At 35.0% G+C, this 20,392-nt stretch overlaps 1 protein-coding gene across 1 annotated transcript; it reads left to right on the plus strand.

Annotated features, from left to right (window-relative positions):
- The first annotated feature begins 1,546 nt into the window (after positions 1-1,546).
- Positions 1,547-6,504, plus strand: LOC118042622 (uncharacterized). The gene is made up of 2 exons (XM_035050321.1): positions 1,547-1,904; positions 4,937-6,504. Exons 1-2 carry the CDS (start codon positions 1,547-1,549, stop codon positions 6,502-6,504), a joined length of 1,926 nt encoding a protein of 641 aa, XP_034906212.1.
- The last annotated feature ends 13,888 nt before the right edge of the window (positions 6,505-20,392 follow it).

The raw sequence follows: 20,392 nt of genomic DNA on the forward strand, positions 1-20,392 counted from the left end.
ACGTAAAACATAGTTGTTTTTTCCGGCCTCCCAAACAAAAGTAATAAAAATAAATTTTGGTATTAAAATCAAAATTATAAAAATATTGAGGTACTGAAATTATATGATTTGCATAATTTTTTAAAGTTTAAGAACCAAAATGCATCATTTGCAAAACTTATAGCATGACACTTATATTTGGTGTCTTTTTTATTTCATTCCCTCTTCTTTTAATCTTATCTTTTCATAAAATATCAAAATCAACTGGAGTTTAATTAGAACTAAATCATCAAAAACAAATTGAAGAACAAATTAAAAATAAATAAATTTTTAAACAATTCATCTACAATAATATACAAAAAGATGAACAGTAAAGTCTTGACAAGGATAATTTTTTTTTCAATGTGAGCAATATTTAGGAGTGTGGTAATAGTCGGTTTTCAAAGTGTTTTGTTTTTTGGAAATGCGTTTAAATAATATTTGTTTTTTTATTTTTTGAAAATTATTTTAACTTCTATATATTAAAATAATATCAAAACACTAAAAAATTATTAATTTAAAATAAAATAAAAAATAAATTTATTTTTTTAAAAAATACTTTTAAAATGTAAAAAATAATCGAGTAATTTCAAAACGAAAACAAATGTGATGAAGAGGACACTGCCGTCCTATGCCATCCTGCTTCTTCTAGTTTTATTTTTATTTTCACAAGATGGACCCGTTGGATGTTGTCATCATGCATTTCTTCCATGAGTTGGGTCCGTTAGACCATTTCCATCATCCATTTTTCTTCAAAGATGGGTCCCGTGGATGGTGCCATCACGCATTTTTCCATGAGTTGGGTCTGAGAGAACATTTCCATCATGCATTTTTTTCTAAAAGATATTCAGATTAAGAGTATTGTAAAAAAGAAACAAAGAGATTATATATATATTAAAGATAAATGTTAAATGAATCAATTCAGTTATTATGAATTATGTACTAAAATAAAATAAAAGAAGTTGCTTTATAAAATATTTTTAACATCAATATATCATAACGATAAAAAAACATAAAAATAATTTTAAATAAAAAAAATAAAAAATAATTTTAAATAAAAAAATTAATTTTTTTAAAAAATGCATATCTTTTAGGAAAAAATGCATTATGGAATTTGAGTTGGAAAAAAAATATTAATAGGCTTTCGGCCAATTGAAAAATTAAGAAAAAAAACAAGAGAGAGAGGATGCGGCTATGAAGTGGAATTTTCTTTTTAACCAAAAAAATGAAGCTTCTAACTTCTGTGGCTGCTAAGTGTGTTTTTCATTAAGATATTTTTTAAAATTACTGAGCTTTTTTTATATATTTATTTTGCTTAAGAAAGTCATGAACATTTAACATTTAACATTTAAGAGAGAGGATGCGACTATGAAGTGCAATTATAAATATTTATTCTTCACAAGGGGATGTGTCCGTTGCCATCATGCAGTTTTTTGCACGGCATGGGTCCGTGAAGTCCTCTATAAAAGCCTTAACCTCCTCGCTGCCATTTGCAACAATTAATATTGTAATAGTTGATATTAATAAGATGGGGCTGTTCCTTCAGGTGTTGACGGTGTTAGTGATAACGGTTTCGGTGCAAGGATGGGTGGCTCTTGGTTGCTTGGAGGAAGAGAGGATCGCTCTGTTGCACCTCAAAGATTCTCTTAACTATCCCAATGGCACCTCCCTTCCCTCCTGGATGAAAGCAGACGCCCACTGTTGTTCTTGGGAACGTATTCAGTGCAACAGCAGTACAGGTCGAGTCACCTTACTCGGTCTTTGGGGCGTAAGGAACCAGGAACTTGGAGATTGGTACTTAAATGCCTCCTTGTTTCTTCCTTTCCACCAACTCAACACTCTCGACTTGTGGAATAATCGCATAGCTGGTTGGGTTGAGAACAAAGGTTTGCTCTCTTACGTATTACAAAATATTTATATTACTTTTATTTTTTTAGAATTAATCAAATAAGGTGTTGTTTAATTAGTATCATTAATTTTGGTTCTCTATAGTAATTCATCATCGAAGAGATAGAAATCATATCTAGTAACAAGGTGCTGTTTAATTTCACAACATATATTATTAAATTGCCAATTTTATTATAATCATTACATAGACATATACCGTCACTTTAACAATTACTCTTTTTATCACTTTCACCACCTCAACCTTCACTGTAACAATTACATGCCTCTTAATCAATCATAATTAAATTACTCCAATAATATCTTTTGTATTCTTTACCTAAAATCTTTATTTATTTATTTATTTATTTTATTCAGGTGGTTATGAGTTACATAAATTGAGCAATTTAGAGATCCTCGCCTTGGAATATAATAGCTTCGATAATAGTATTCTATCATTTATAGAGGGGTTTTCATCTCTTAAATCACTATATTTAGATTATAATAGACTGGAGGGGTTAATAGACTTGAAAGGTTAGTTTTTTTATATACTATTATTTTTATAAATATTAAATTTAATTTCAAAATCACAATTAATGAGTATTGTATTAATTTATTTATTTTTATAAAAATATCAAGAATCTTTGAGCAGCTTGGAGGATTTGGGTCTGAGCGGCAACAATATCAACAAATTGGTAGCCTCAAGAGGTAATTACTAATACATTCACATTACCTACCTAGCTGGTAGGATCATGAAGATAATATCCACACAATATTAATTATATGTTTCTTTCCTAACTAACTTGCAGGCCCAAGCAACTTGAAGACTCTATACCTAGAAAATATCACAACCTATGGAAGTAGCTTCCAGTTACTACAATCATTAGGAGCATTCCCAAACCTCACAACACTTGTTCTGCGATCCAACGATTTTAGAGGAAGAAAATTAGGTGACGGTAAGTTATATTACATATATAATGATGTTTATATATTTGGGTTTAATTGAAAAATTCAATTTGTTACTTTTTAATAAACAGAGTTGCAAAATTTGAGCTCCTTCAAAGGTTTGTATCTGGACTATTGTTCTATAGATGAACACTCCCTTCAAAGCCTTGGAGCACTGTCTTCTCTAAAAAATCTGTCATTGCAAGAACTCAACAACACTATACCTTCTGGAGGTAAATTAACCGTTATGTTTTTTTTATGCCCGCTATAATTAGATGTGTCTGTATAGAATTCATCTTTTATGTTTTAGCAACTCACTAAATAAGTCTTAATGAGAATTAAATCTAAGTTTATAAATTAATTCAATTGAAATTTTTATTATTCTAAAAGTCTATCATCCATTTAATATTAACAATATTTCAATTCAATTTTGGTCCTCTCTTAGCACCATTTCAGTGTAATGTAAACATATGATAATAAAAAAAAACAGTGATTTCTTAAATGAAAAAGTAACTTCTTATATTGAAAGTGTTATATTTAGGAGGAGAATAAATTAACAATGATATATATATTTATCAGACATATCAAAAATCCTTCTTTTAATTGGACTCTACAATTTCTACACTTTCCTTCCCATTTTTTAGTTTTTTTAGCCATAATTCATTAGTAAAGAATTATTGTATTTAATAACCTCTTAGTAGAGTTGAACAAAGAAATAGAAATCATAGGAGACTTTGTTTATATACACGTGGAATTTTTTTTAATTTTTTTTATATGTGGACCAATCAAAATAATTTACACTGATAGATTGATATTATAAGATATTATTATTTTCAAAACCATAAAAAAAAAAATAGACAACTTGAGTGTTTTAAATATCTTGAAAATGATAGATTACAAAATATGAAATTATGAAATAAAGAATATTATTTTCTAAATTTACTATGACATATAAAAAGCAATCTAGAGAGAGAGAGAACAGTCCAAGTCTTATCAATTTATAGAAAGAGAAAGAATTAAGGACGTTAATAACACTCATTAATGTCGTGAACAAATTTATTTTCTTTAAAGAATATCAATTTAATGTAGATAAAGAATATATAACCCATTTTCCTTAGCTGATAAATTATTTAATTGACCAGAATTAAGACCATCTTGAATTCTACCAAAGAAACATCGTGCCAATAAAGCATTTTCTAAAAAAATATATGGAATTAAGAATATCAGTTTTGATAGTTTCACTTATACTTTCCTTACATTTCAACAAAATATGGCTTTTTTCTAAAAAAAAACAATTATGGAAAAAATAATAGTGTGATATAGGTGGATTAAATTATAATATTTTAAACTTGAACTTTTATTTTATTTGTATAGCCTTTCTTTTTTAATATTAATCTGAAAAAATTAAAAAAAAAAATAGGAACTAATTATGAGTCAATTAAATAAAAAAAACTCAAAAAACATAAGAAAAAAAGCATAAAAAATACACTACTCAACCAATAATTGACTAGAACCACATGATGCCCACCACTGGAACTAGCAACTTATTAGCAATTTGCTTACTAGAGCAAATTGACCAATAAGAGAGAATTAAATTTCAAATTTAGAAATCCACTCAATTGAGATACTTATTATTCATTCTAGAAGCTACTTCTTGCTATCTCTTTCATTTCCTTTATAATTTTAATTGTTTCTATATTAATATAATTTCTTAATTATGGCAGGCTTTTTTCATCTCAAGAACTTGAAATACTTGGATTTGAGCTACAATATTCTCAACAATAGCATTTTTCAAACCATCGGTAAGGTTGATGACTCTTACTCTCTCTTTCTTTATAGGTTGTATATTTTTCAATAGACACCCAGAGTTTTAATTTTCTCTAAATTATAATATGATCAGGCCTATGTGACTTAAATCATCTCCAAATACTATATATAAAGGACAATGATCTTAGTGGCTTCTTGCCTCCGTGTCTCGCAAATTTGACTTCCCTTCAACGACTAGATCTCTCTTCCAATCACTTGAAGATCCCTATCTCATTGAGCCCATTATACAACCTTTCAAAACTCAAGTATTTTGATGGATCAGGTAATGAAATAGTCACAGAAGAAGATGATCATAATTTGAGCCCAAAGTTCCAGTTAGAGTTCCTCTATTTGAATAGTCGTGGACAAGGTGCAAGAGCATTTCCCAAGTTCCTTTACCACCAAGTGAACCTGCAATATTTGGCTCTTATAGACATCCAAATAAAGGGAAAGTTTCCAAATTGGTTGATTGAGAACAACACATACCTACAAGAACTTTATTTAGAAAACTGTTTTCTTTCGGGTCCATTCTTGTTGCCAAAGAATTCTCATGTGAATTTGTCATTCCTAAGTATATCCATGAATCACTTCCAAGGCCAAATCCCTTCAGAAATCGGAGCTCGTTTACCAAGATTAGAAGTTTTATTAATGTCTGACAATGTTTTCAATGGAAGCATTCCTTTCTCGTTGGGTAACATTAGCTCGCTGCAACTGTTAGACCTGTCCAACAATAGTTTGCAAGGGCAGATCCCTGAAGGGATATGGAATATGTCTTCTCTTGAATTCGTGGACTTATCAAGGAACAATTTCTCTGGTCGCTTACCACCTGGATTCAGCACTTCTTCAAATTTGAGATATGTTTATTTGTCTAGAAATAAGTTGCAAGGGCCGATCGCAATGGTATTTCATGACTCCTCTGGGATGTTCGCATTAGATCTTTCCCATAATAATTTAACTGGTACAATTCCAGAATGGATTGATAGGCTATATAACTTGAGATTTTTACTCTTGAGTTATAACAATCTTGAAGGTGAAATTCCAATTCAATTATCCAGGTTGGACCAATTAACCCTGATTGATCTTTCTCACAACCACCTTTCTGGTAACATCCTCTCTTGGATGATATCTACTCATCCTTTCCCACGACAATACAATTCCTATGATTATGTGTACTCATCACAACAATCTTTCGAGTTTACAACGAAGAATGTATCCCTTTCTTATAGAGGCAACATTCTCCAGTACTTCGTAGGACTTGATTTCTCATGCAACAATTTCACAGGAGAGATTCCTCCTGAATTTGGAAACCTCGTCATGATCAAGGTACTGAACTTTTCGCACAACAGTTTGACTGGACCAATTCCACCAACATTTTCAAACTTAAAGGAAATAGAGAGCTTGGATCTTTCCTACAACAAATTAGATGGAGAAATCCCAACTCAACTTACTGAACTATTTTCTCTAGAGTTTTTCAGTGTGGCACACAATAATCTGTCCGGCAAGACTCCTGCGAGAGTTGCACAGTTTGCCACATTTGAGGAGAGTAGCTACAAGGACAACCCTTTTCTTTGTGGAGAACCGCTATCCAAAATATGTGGTGCAGCTATGCCACCATCACCAACGCCAACTTCAACGAACAATGAAGATAATGGTAGCTTCATTGATATGGAGGTTTTCTATGTGACCTTTTGGGTTGCATACATCATGGTGCTGTTGGTGATAGGTACAGTTCTATACATAAATCCATATTGGCGACGAGCTTGGTTTCACTTTATTGAGGTGAGCATCAACAATTGCTATTATTTTCTGGTGGATAATCTTCCCATTTTATCCAAGTTTGGGTTTTCATAGCCTTGATGGTACCAAGACTTGGTGCATCGTTGTGTATTCTAGTTTTAAGATTTAAACAAGTTTAAATACATGCTCAAGCGATGTTATATTAATTTATATAGTTTCATTCGGTTTTATGGGTTTTTATACAGAGAGGGCTTTTTCAATTCCGTGAGTTTTTACCTCTCTTGTATATTACATTATTACTTGATTTTTACAGATGATCAATTCAAATTTACAACATAAATATCCAAAAATATTTAATATTAAAGGGAATACATTCCAACACAAATATCAATTCAAATTTATTTCACTGATTGTATATAAGCTTGTGAGCACTTAGATAATTTGCTTGATCTACAAATTCAGTAATTGAGAGTATTGAGCTGTCTTAGATTGAGTTTCCCAGCTAATATCAAAGGGTAATGTCGAGAACAAATCCCTTCGGCCGACCCTTGCCTATATGGCACTCCCCGGCCACTTGCAATGGTATTGAGCAAATTAATGAATCAAAGCAGTCTCGAGATTCCACATAACAATTAATCTCCACTTCTGAATACTCTAATCTCAAACATCCAGCATATGCTGCAATGCTTGATTAAAGTCATTTGATTACGCTTAGACTAGGTATCGGATGTTCCGGTGTGTCATAACCCAATTCTGGGTTATTCTTTAAAAATAATTTTTTTTCAAAAAAAATCCAAAAAAATATTTTTTAATATATCTGTGTTATTTTTAGCACTTTCAGCGTCATCTAAAAAGAATTTAAATTTTCAAAGGTCTTTTGAACGCGTTCAACTTTTCACGCAACATTTTTTAAAATTATCGAGGCGACGTTGATATTGCTCGTTTTTAAAAAATATATAAAAAAAATTAAAAAAAAATCAAATTTACAAAAAAAAAAAGAAATTGAGGGATCAATTTTGAAGCACAAACAATATTTGCCTATAAATAGTAGCCTTCAACACACAAATAAGAGGGGTAATTTTAACAAAAAAAAAAATCCTAAATCTATCTCTTTCACACCCAGCTGCCGCCGCCCCCTTCTGATTTAATTTTTTTTTCTCATCCCCGGCCATAGCCCAGCCCCTCTGGCCATATTTTTTTTTTCTTTTCTTCTCATCTTCCCTTTCCAGCCGCTGACAAGCCACACACCAGGTCATTTCTTCTCCCACAACTCTTCTCCCCTCAGACCAGCCACCCGAACACTCCATTCCTGATCCGACCCAACAGCCCCACAGACCAGTCTCCGGCTCTTCTCCCGTAGATGCATAACCCCAAAACAAAGTTGCTTCTCTTCCCCCCATCTCCTCACTTCACAACCCGAAAGAAACCCCCCTGTCAGCACCGAAGGCTTCCCCTCAGCGGCATCTTCTTTACCTGTCGGTCTCCATCAACGCCGACCTTCACCAAGCCACACAGCAGCAACCGATCCCCTCCACCATCAGTTCGGGAGACGCTATCCTCGCTTTCCCAGCAGGAGTCTCCTTCACAGCCTCCTCCAGCCAAAGAACCCAGCGGCGGCCGACAGCAGTTGCACAGCAGCGCCACCCCCTCTCGGCCGCCACCCCTTCTCGCCTCCAAATCTGCAATCATGGAGTAACCTTCGTTCACAACAGATCATGGCCACCAAAGTAAAGGGTCTCCTCTACAACAGGCCTGTCCACGACAGAGAAGAGAAAGGAAACAAAAATCAGATCTGAAAAACGAAGAAATTAAAATCTAAAATCAACTGTTTGTGGCCCTTTTTTTTGCGTTTCTTGTTGCAGGTAAAGGTAGCAGTCACCGCCGACGAGGAAGAAGGGAGCATCTCCCCTGCTGCCTTTTTTTTTTGGCGGCAGCGCTTGGGAAGAAGGGTTTTTCCTGTAATTTCATATTGTTTTTGGGGCTATTATTGTAATTGTAATGTAATTTTTTGTTTAGTTTTGAATTTGTATTTTGAAATGTGGATGTAAAAAAGAAAAGAAAAGAAATAAATAATAATAGAAAACGAGTTGTGTGTGTGTGTGTTTATATATATATATATATATATATATTGTTATATATGTTGTATTGAATAAAGGATAGATAAAATTATGTTGTATTTTCTATGAATTACAACTAGTTTTTTACTTGTGAATTTCTGACAAGATTAGTATATTCAGTTTCCTAATAGCCTTTAATAAATTACTAGGTGGCGACTCCAACTAACCAAATCAAGCAATGCATAATGAGAAAAATCGCCAACCACGGTGAAAGAATACATGAAAATAAAGTTAAGCTTCTTGTTAGAATCTTTAATTACCTCCACTTCCACTTGCTTAAAACATTGACAAATCAAAATGCATTTCTTCTTTTCCACTTTCACTAGCATGTCCTTTAGCTTTAAGGAGAAAGTTAAGAAAGCAAAGAAGGGAGCATTAAAAACTAATCTGGCTTGTTTGTTTCATGAAAACCACTCCTGGAAATAATAATTTCTATGTTTGATAAACTACGAGAAATCACTTTCCAAAAAAGTGGTTTTAAACATGGAAAACACAACTCTTTTTCGAAAAGAAAAGTGTTTTCCTCTTTTTAGCACCGGAAAACACTATCCTCTTCTTTAACAAAGAATGAACCCCACACCCTAAAGGATGAATCATCATAGAATACTACATTTGTACAGTTGCAAGATAGAGATCCTCGCTCAAGCTCTTAAGAACACAACTTATCATTCAACATTTTGGCTGTAGTCATCAACCAGAAGATATAATCCCTCTAAATGCACTGTTAATGGCTGAAAGAGGCCACCAATTTTTCAACTTTTCCACCTCTAAAGGCAACCGATATTTGGAATGTAACCTTCTCTCTTCATCGCCTCATTCAGCAATTGGTATATGTTCTCCGAATGATGATGTAAGCTGCCACCAGCATGAAATTCATGAGCACGAGCTCCAACGTCAATCCAACTACAGCCACGGGTTTTTGAGACACCACACTGCCTCATCTTTGCAGAATCATCCCACCTTCTCATATTTTCATATATCTTAGATAAGATAATTGCATCTCCGGAAACAATTGAATGACCCTTTCACCAACATCTGCATTTCTACGCCTCTGACAGGCACCAAGCAATGACCCCAACACAATTTCATCTCGTTTTCCAGGCATCTTCTTGATTAAGTCCCAAGCTTCGTTCAGAAGTCCTGCACGCGCACAAAGATCAACCATGCAAGAATAGTGCCCGACTTTTGGGACCAATCCAAATTACAATTTCATTGATTCAAACAATTGGTGGCCCTCATCAACTAACCCGGTATGCACACATGCAGAAAGTACTCCTATGAAAGTGATGTCATTAGACTGAACAGTGCCATTATCCTTTGACATGCGTCTGAATAATGATAATGCTTCCACGGCCTGCCCATGGAAAGCAAGAGCAGAAATCATGGCATTCCATGAGACCTCATTTTTATGAGGCATACTCTCAAAAACCCTGAGTGCATCATCCAAGCTCCCACATTTTGCATACATATCAATTAATTCACTCGCAACATAGACATCGTGCTGTAAACCTCTTTCTGATGCATGTGTCTCAACCCATTTCCCCAAATCAAGGGCCCCTATTGGGGAACATGCAGACAATACTTCAATCATTGTGACTTTATTTGGATTAGGACCTGCCTCTCTCATTCCATTGAAGAGTACAATTGCTTCATTGGAAGCTCCATTCTGTGCACACATATGAAGTGAAAGTTGAACAAAAAAATCATATTAACTTGAAACCCATTTACAAATTTCATATATTTCGATTTGCATTGTTTTATCAGAGATAAAAGCTTTTCAGTTAGGGTTTGATGATGTTCTTTTTGGGTTTGGAAGTTGAGGTTGGAAAGAGGGAGGTGGTAGGGGGTAGAAAAGAGGTAGGTCTTGTCCTGTACTGTCTTCGGACACAACAGGCATTGCATAGATAGTTACCATCATCGTTTTGATTTTAAAAAAGGTTTTGTCTTGCAACACATTTGATTTCTTGCATGTTCTCATGTAGTCACCAATCAACATTTGACAGGTTATATGCCCGGGAGAAGAAACTCTACCAAGAAGTCAGGATACATCTCAAATCTTCTGCATAACTTTTTGAATGATGCATTCTGAGCGTCCCTAGTTTTCAAGGCCATGATTATAGCATAGAATTTCAATGTATTTATTTTTTCTGCTGGAATGGGGTTTCTCTATGCACGGCAGCTAAGAGACGATCCAAACAGGATCCCAATCAACTCAAAGAGATTTGGAGCAGTGTTGTCAGTTGAATGAGGCAGAAGTATGGAGGTTGATGAAGTAGAAGATGTAATGACTACAGAGAAAATGGCTGAAATTCCCATAAAGGTACTTTGTGCTGGAATGTCAGTTGCAAACAGCTCGCTTACTGAATTTGCTATTGGTTCTGCAGAGGGATATGCAGAATATGTTAAGTAATGGGAGAATGCCGTTGCCAAGTGCTCCAGAATTCTAGCAGGCCTAGAACATAATTTAGGATATCCCGGTGGCTAACATTGCTAGCATCAGTGATGTAATTACATGTTATAACCTAAATGATCAAGGTAGCGTAGAGCAATTGCTGCTCCTGCTAACTTATTTCTTTGTGATCTATTAGTTGGCAAGCTAACCAAAGATCAACAGCATGTATGCTTAGAAATATCTGGGATTGGAAACTGCCTGAATCTATCCAAAGCTCCATATGCAATTTTCGCTCTCTTGTAGATCTATCCATAAATTAAAAAAAAAAAATTGCAAGGCCATGGTCAAGGAAAATTAACAGAAAATGAAGCAATATATAAACGAGGAAAATCATTCCACAGGTGTATGCTTTCTAACACTAGTGTATGTGCGCAGATTTGATATCAACAAGTTGCAGAAAAATATCATAAACGATAGAAGTGTAACCTCTGCTTCCCTTCGTTCAGCATTTTCTTTAGTTTTTCAGCATCGTATGAGATTACAAATGCCAGCATTCAGCTCTCACAGGTCACAGAAGACAATTGGTAAAGTGACTCACATGGAAATGCTTGAAGAGTTAATATTCTCAAGAATAAAAGGTGAAAATATCTTGCATGAATTTGAAGGATGTCTTGTTGAAATTGATGAAGCGTCTGAAAGGAATTGCGGGACAGAAGAAGACGATCCAGCCTCCAAGAAATCTGTCTTAGGTTTTTCAGCATATCATATTAAGAAGTTTGAGAATTGTATATTTTTGTATATTATATTCTGAAGATGTGAAGCAGTAATATATACAAGAGCAGTGTTACTACAAATCTGCTATTCAAGGAAAGTAAATCATACAATAAAAGCTGATTATATTTATATCCTATAATCTCGTTCAATCAATCAGAGAGATTTGATTTCCTTCTTCATTCACTGTCCTGTAACAGATTTGCTTTCCTTTAACACTCCTCCTCAAGTTGGAGCATGTATATCAATAGTGTCCAACTTGCTCAGATGTGTATGGAAAATAGGTGCACGCAGTGGCTTAGTAAATAAGTCTGCTACTTGCTCTCCTGTTCTGACATATGAGGTTTTGATCTCTCCCCTTTGAATTCTTTCACGGATAGTGTGACAATCAATTTCAATATGTTTTGTACGTTCATGATACACGGGATTTGCGGCTATGTGCAGAGCGGCTTGGTTATCACATATATAATAATCCTGCTGGTTGGGGATGTTCAACACATAAATCTCTTAATAAAAATCGTAGCCAACTCAACTCACAAGTAGCTGCAGCCATAGACCGATATTCTGCCTCTGCGGATGACCGGGCAACTGTAATATGCTTCTTGCTTTTCCATGACCCCAATGATTTTCCAAGAAAGATACAATAACCAGTTACTGAGCGACGTGTTGTGGGGCACCGCGCCCAATCTGCATCACAGTAACTAGTCAAATGGAGCTCATTGTGGGAAGGAAACATCAAACCTTGTCCAGGAGCCCCTTTGAGATATCGAAGAAGTCGATATGCTGCATCAAGATGGTGTCGTTGTGGAGCTTACATGAACTGGCTTAATGTGTTGACAGTGTATGCGATTTCTAGTCTTGTGATGGTCAAGTAAATTAATTTTCCAACTAGGCATCTATATCTTGCTGGCTCATGTAGTGGGCTGCTACCTGCAGGTGTTAATACCAAATCTGCCTCCATTGGTATCTTTGCAGGTTTAGCACCAAGTAAGCCAGCCTCCTCCAATATGTCCAGTGTATATTTGCGTTGGCAAATGGTGATTCCAGCTTGTGACCGTGCGACCTCAACCCCAAGGAAATATTTCAAGAGTCCGAGATCTTTAATTCAAAATTTGCTACTGAGAAAACCTTTCAGGTTCTTAATTTCTGCTTCACTGTTGCCTGTGATCACCATGTCATCAACATATAACAGCACAATAGTGAGTGAAGTCCCCTTAACTTGAGTGAATAAAGAGTAGTCTGCCTTGGATTGACAGAAACCGATGGTCTGTATTGCTGAAGAAAATTCTCTAAACCAGCTTCTGGATGCCTGCTTAAGCCCATATAAAGATTTATGGAGTCGAAAAACAATGTTCTCCCCCTGTCGATGACAACCGGGAGGAGGCAACATGTAAACTTCCTCTTGGAGTTCGCCATGAAGAAAAGCATTTTGAACATCCATTTGGTGTAAAGACCAATTGCGAACAGCAACCACAGCTAAGAGGCAACAGACAGTAAGGAGTTTGGCTACTGGGGCGAAGGTCTCTTTGTAGTCAATCCCTTCGCGTTGGGTGAAACCCTTTGCAACAAGGCGAGCTTTGTGGCGTTCAAGAGTCCCATCAGATTTGTATTTAAGCTTGAACACCCATTTGCAGCCGATAGGTCGCTGTCCATGTGGGAGAGGAACAAAACTCCAGGTATTGTTGTCTGAGAGAGCTTTGAGTTCAACTTGCATAGCAGTGACCCAGTGGGGATTTTGACAGGCCTGTTCATAAGTAGCAGGTTCTACCAAACGGGAGATATGAGCAAGAAAGCATTGGTATTGAGGGGACAAGCATGAATAGGAAACATACCGATGGAGAGGATGTCGTGTGCTGAACATGGACTGCGAGGATGTTGCCTTGGATGGGAGCAAAGTGGAATGATGGGCCACGTAATCTTTGAAATGAGCTGGTGGTTTGGAAGAACGAGTGGATTGTCGTAGCGTAGCTTGGTGGGGGGGTTGGTCAGTAATGGCAGGTTCTAGTGAGGGTGTGATGATGGTAGATGGGAAGGTAGTTTCGGGTATGGTGTCAGTTATAGTAGTGTCTGGGGTGGTTGTCGTGAGTGGAAGGGAAATGGGATCAGAAGGATCGGTGTTGTGTGGGGAGGAAAAGTCTGTGAGAAAAGGATCCAGAGTGGAAGTGGTAGAGGGATAAACAAGTGGCAGGACAGGTTGGGTGGCTTGTGTGGGGGAGGTGTAGGGAAAAATATGCTCATGAAAAATGACATCTCGTGAGATTAAAAATTTATGTGTGGTGAGATCATATAACTTATAACCCTTTTGGCCAATAGGATAACCAAGAAAAACACAACGACATGCATGCACATCAAACTTATTGACAGGTGTGAGGTTGGTAACATAACTAAGACATCCAAAGACACGTAAGTGTGTATATATTGGTGGTGTGGTGTGTAAAAGCTCGTATGGTGATTTATGAGAAAGCAATGGTGTGGGAAGGCGATTTATGAGGTAACATGCAGTTTGGATACTTTCCCCCCAAAATTTTAAAGGCAAATTGGCCTGAAATTGAAGAGCACGACCAATATTTAAAAGATGTCTATGTTTACGTTCCACAACCCCATTTTGTTGTGGTATGTAAGGGCAAGAATGTTGAAAAGAAGTCCCACATGAGTCTAAATAAGAATGCATAGAAAGAAATTCACTACCATTATCTGCACGAAGAATCTTAATGTCTTTTTGAAATTGTGTTTTGACCCAAGAGAAAAAGGATTTCAAAATTGATTGCGTGTCGGATTTGAATTTCATAAAATGCACCCAAGTAAAACGAGTATAATCATCTAAAATAGTAAGAAAGTATTGTGCCCCAAAATTTGTTGGATGTTTGTGAGGTCCCCAAATATCACAATGGATTAATCAAAAGGTGCAGAAGTTTTTATTTCACTACGACCAAAAGATAAACGAGTTTGCTTTGCCAAAGGACAAATATCGCAAATATGCGTGGAATCAAATATGATTTCAGCATTGTTTTTTGCTAATGAAAGTAAAGGTGCAGATGATGGGTGCCCTAAACGTCGATGCCATAAGTTATTGGTATGGTGAATGTGGTTGGCGAGATGGGGGTTTTGTCCTGGTGTAAGGTAGTAGAGACCATCAAAATGCTTACCCAGGCCAATCATCCTTTTCGTGTCCATGTCCTGCACAATACAAAAATCCGGATAGAATGTTACCATACAATGTAAAGCTCTTGTTAATTTACTGACAGACAATAAATTGACACGAAATGTTGGTACTGCATAGAGAACTTTATCGAGAGATAGCTCATGTGATAATTTGATAGAACCAATGTTTCTTATTTTAAGACGTCCCTCATTTGGTAAACCAACAGATGCATGCTGAGCATTAATAATGTTGTGCGTTGGTGATGAATGTGATATATGATCAGTTGCTCCACTATCAATAATCCAACAGAGAGTTGAATGTGAACCTGTTTGTGCTATATTGCACTTTGGCGAGATACCTGTTGCATTTATATATAGATTGTTGTCCATTACCATTACGGAGCATAGCTATGATCTGATTATACTCCTCGGTAGTGAATGTAGGGCCATCTGTAACTGGAGTGTTGTGCTTGGAATTTGTGGTAGTGTGAACAGCCCTTGTAGCAGAGTTAACAACCTCAGTATTATTGGCCATTGATCTCTTATTTCTCGGCTTTATATTCTTGCCATGCCATCTGTGTCCTTCTAGAAACCCAATAATATAATAACAATGGTCTACCAAGTGTCCATCTCCATCACAGTAGTTGAATTTGAGTGGTTTGCGTGAAGATGTGTTGGTGGTCTGTTTGTTAAATGACTGGAATGTTGGGTTTCGCCTTACCTGCATTGCATGAGAATTCATCCCTATATCTCGACGACTTGCTACATCCATCTGCCGTTCATGTTGGAGAATAAGACCATGAACTCGTCGTGTGTCAGGGAGTGGATTCATCATCAGGATCGACCCTCGTATTGTGGAGTAAGATTCATTCAATCCCATTAGGAATTGCATAACTCTTTCTTTCTCTTCCCGTTTAGTAAGTCCCTTTAAACCTGCACAAGTGCAAACAAGTGGATCATGGCAGGATGCTAACTCATCCCATAAGGCTTTCATCTTGGTATAATAAGAGGAAACGGAGAGTTGCCCTTGACGATTTTCAACAATCTCTTGTCGAATCTGATAGATTCTTGAGCCACTATTATGTGAAAACCTTTCTTTGAGATCGTTCCAAATTGCAGTAGCAGATTCTGTGTACATGATGCTGTTGGAAATGTCTGGGTGGACAGAATTCACGATCCACAGTGTTACTATATCATTGCATCTTTTCCAAGATGCATAATTTTCATTCAGGGGTGACGGAGCTGTAATGGTTCCTTCAATGAACCCTGTTTTGTTCTTTGCACTGAGACCCATGCACATGGCACGACTCCATTGCCCATAATTGTTTCCATCAAGTGGCTTGGAAGCAAGAATAATTCCAGTATGGTCTGTATGGTGTATCGCATACGGGTCTGATAACTCCATGGAATGCTTGTCTGTCTTCATACTTGCTTCTGTCATGGTGTTTGTGGGAGATTTGTGATTACCGTAATGGAGGTTGTGTTTGTTATGGTGGCGGAAGCGTGATAGGTTACCAAAGAAGATGCTCTGATACCATAAGAAGTTTGAGAATTGTATATTTTTGTATATTATATTCTGAAGATGTGAAGCAGTAATATATACAAGAGCAGTGTTACTACAAATCTGCTATTCAAGGAAAGTAAATCATACAATAAAAGCTGATTATATTTATATCCTATAATCTCGTTCAATCAATAAGAGAGATTTGATTTCCTTCTTCATTCACTGTCCTGTAACAGATTTGCTTTCCTTTAACACATATGAGATTACGATGCTCCAAGAGTGCACTTCGCAGCATCGATGATTCCTAATGGTTTTTGTGCGGCAGAGGTTCCATCAGACCCCACCCAGAGTTTTTCAGCATTGTATGAGATTACAAATGCCAGCATTCAGCTCTCACAGGTCACAGAAGACAATTGGTAAGGTGACTCACAGGAAATGCTTGAAGAGTGAAAAGGACATGCCCAAGGAAATATGCGTCCAAACTAGATGACCTGCACAAACAGAAAAATGAAGTTGGGTGTATAATCAATGCATTGTCAAGACCTCAAACTTAAAATTTGAATTCAAAACATAAAAACCAAAATATCTTGGATGATTTCACGTAAAAAATGAAAAAAATATATATTAACCACGATATAAAAAAGAATCACCTTTCAAAAAGAAATGTTTGATCCCCTAATGTGGTTGACAAAGCTCCATATGCTCATGAATGGAGCCTTTTCTATCAACCAAGGGAGGCCAGAGTAATACATTGTGCGGGCAGAGGTTCCATCAGACCCCACCCAGAGTTCATACATGATTGCATCTGCAAACCAGGTGCTAACCATTGCTTTCATTGATATCCATTCTGGGAGCGAGCTGAAGTCAGTGTCCAAATCAACAATACCATATATCTTCCTTTAAACATTGGATTACCCCACCATTCTCGTCATTGCAGGCCACATAGGTGCCTGATTCAATATATGGAATTTGATCTACAACAGAAAGTCAGATAAGTGTTTTGAAGACAATTTTGATATTTGCATTATATATTTGAGAAAACAAACATATATGACAACATGAGCAAAGCATGCACACACATTAAAAACCAGCTGCCATTTCTTGTCAATCAAAAAACCAATATCCATCAAAAACAGTCCTGGTCATGCAGATCCAATCTTGAATGCTAATTACTAACTCCTTCCCTATTATTTATGACCATGGCCTTCTTTAAGACAATATGTTAGCCTCATTTATTCCGAATCCTCGCCATACACCGAGTCCCAAAACACACTAAATTTCCCACTGAACAACAAAATACCAACTTTCAGATATCCAAAAGAACTCAGTTAAACGAAAGCATAGAACTCAGTTAAACTGCAAAATGACCACAACCCATCTTTACATGATCAAATTCACGTTCATTCTGTGAAAACAACTCTGCTAAAGAAATGAGGTATGTTTTCTTAGTGATTCAGACCTATCAACACATAAAAGAAGAAAACTTCAACAAAATGGAAACAAAGAAAACAAAACACAAGGGAAACTAGGCAGCAGCAGCAACAAATAAAAAAAAAAAACTGAGTTTTAATTTTTCTATCAGACCTATGTGACTTAAATCATCTATAAGAGCTATAAATCAGCGACAATAATCTCATTGGTTTCTTGTCAATCAAAAAAACCAAAATCCATAAAAAAATAATTACAAAAAAAAAAACAAATATAACCAGTATATTTCTTGTATTTAAAGAGAAAAAAGCTATGAATTTAATCTCAAAAACTTTAAAACTTTTCAAAAAAATCATCTTAATCTAAAACTTAATCTATTAGATGGGTTCTAAAAATAAGATTTATATAATTTTTTTAACAAATACTATCTTTTCAAATAAAAAAAATTTAAACTTGAAACTTATATTATTTTATATTTAATTTTTATAAAATAAAATATAATAATAAAATTTAAACTTATAACCACTTGATTAATAAAATTCAAAAACCATATAAACCATCTCATATTAAAAACTTAATCCTATAAGTATATACGTTTTTTCCATGTTAATGAGACCATTGCCATCATGTATTGTTTTCTACAGTGTGGGGCCGTTGCTTGGGGGCTCCAAAAGCCTAAAACTCGTCGACGTTACTTACAAGAGATAGTTATTTATTCTAGCAGCAATTTAGTAATAACTACATTTGTTACTCATGCTTACAGTGGGTTAGAGTAAAAATAAAATTGGTGTAAAAAAATACTAGGGTAAAAAAAAATCAAAGTACTAAATTATTGGTTCAAGTGATAACCCAAACAATACTAAAAAAAATATAATAACAATTAATAAAGTGCTAAAAAACCATAAATAAAGAAAAGGTAAAAAAAAACAAACATGAGCCTATTTAGATTATCAAATAACTTAATTCTAATCTAATAGAAGGAAAATTGTAAAAAATAATAAAGCAAAACTAAAAAAAAATAGAAGAAGAAAACATAAGCTTAAAAAAAAACTCGTGTAAATCTTTTAAAATCTGGTCTAAATATCTAAAATTTACAACTCGATCGTTAAATTATATACTCAACTTTAATAAAAAAAGATTTTAACTCCCAACAAATTTAATTTTGAACAAAATCATTGAAAAATATTAATAAAAAAAACTTGTAAAGGCAAAAAAAATAGCAACATAAAATAATGAGGATAAGATTTGAGAGAGCAAAATCCGAGGATGAAATTTGAAAAAAAAAAAAAATTTAAAAATAATTTTATATAAAATAAATAGTAATTAAAAAAATAAAGATAATATTAAAAAGATTAATACGAGTTAAAATTAAAAAATAATAAATAATGAAATTAAAAAAATATATATATTAGAGGATAATGATGGTGGTTTCCCTGCAAGGATGGCTGCCTCTTGATTGCTCGTAGGAAGAGAGAATCTCTCTCTTGCACCTTAAAGATTCTCTTAACTATCCCAATGGCTCCTCCCAACCGTCCTCGATAAAAGGTGAAATTAAAAATATTATCTACAGCAGCAGCAGAGGTCGAGTCACCGCGCTCCATCTTTGGAATCAGGAGCTGGGAGAAAATAGAAAACATATTTTGATTATTAAAACAACGAAAGATGATTTGTTGTTTTTCTTTTAATTCCTTACTTTATTAATATATTCATACAAATTAGACCGTCAATGTAACAATTACTTCTTTTATTTTTCGCTCTTTCACCGCCTCAACCCCTTTACACGGAGTCACCATAGCAATTAATTACATGCCTCTTCATCAATATAAACATGCCTCTTCAATATCAATTTAATTAAATTACTTCAATAATATCTTTTTTTCATTCTTTACATGAAGTCTTAATTTATTTGTTTTTTATATATATAGTTCTCTTTTCTCTATTAAATTTAATTTCAAAAAACATAATTTTTGTGTTATAGTGCTATTATTTTTTTAAATATAAAAAATCTTTGAGCAGTTTGGAAGACTTGAATTTGAGCGGTAACAATACTAACAAATTGATAAGCTCAAGAGGGAGGTAAGTAACACATTAACATAAGGATTGATGAGTAATTGGTATGGCAACTTCACTTTCAGAGATTATTCTGTATGTAGTGCATCGTGATTGTGTTCTACTGTTTTTATTCATGAATATTTCATGGCAATAATTGCGATGAAACAATGTACCATCTCTTCAACTACTGAGCTTTCCTTTATATGGAGGTTTTCCATGTGACCATCACCAACGCCAACTTCAACGAACAATGAAGATAATGGTGGCTTCATGGATATGGAGGTTTTCTATGTGACCTTTTGGGTTGCATACATCATGGTGCTACTGGTGATAGGTGCAGTTCTATACATAAATCCATATTGGCGACGAGCTTTGTTTCACTTTATTGAGGTAAGCATCAACAATTGCTATTATTTTCTTGTGGACAATCTTTCAATTTTATCCAAGTTTGGGTTTTCATAGCCTTGATGGTACCAAGACTTAGTGCATCGTTGTGTATTCTAGTTTTAAGATTTAAACAAGTTTAAAGGCATGCTCAAGCGATGTTGTATTGATTTATAGAGTTCCATTTGATTTTGAGGGTTTATATATAGTGGG

This window comes from Populus alba, chromosome 18 (genome assembly GCF_005239225.2).
Source record: "Populus alba chromosome 18, ASM523922v2, whole genome shotgun sequence".
Classification (NCBI taxonomy): Eukaryota; Viridiplantae; Streptophyta; class Magnoliopsida; order Malpighiales; family Salicaceae; genus Populus; species Populus alba.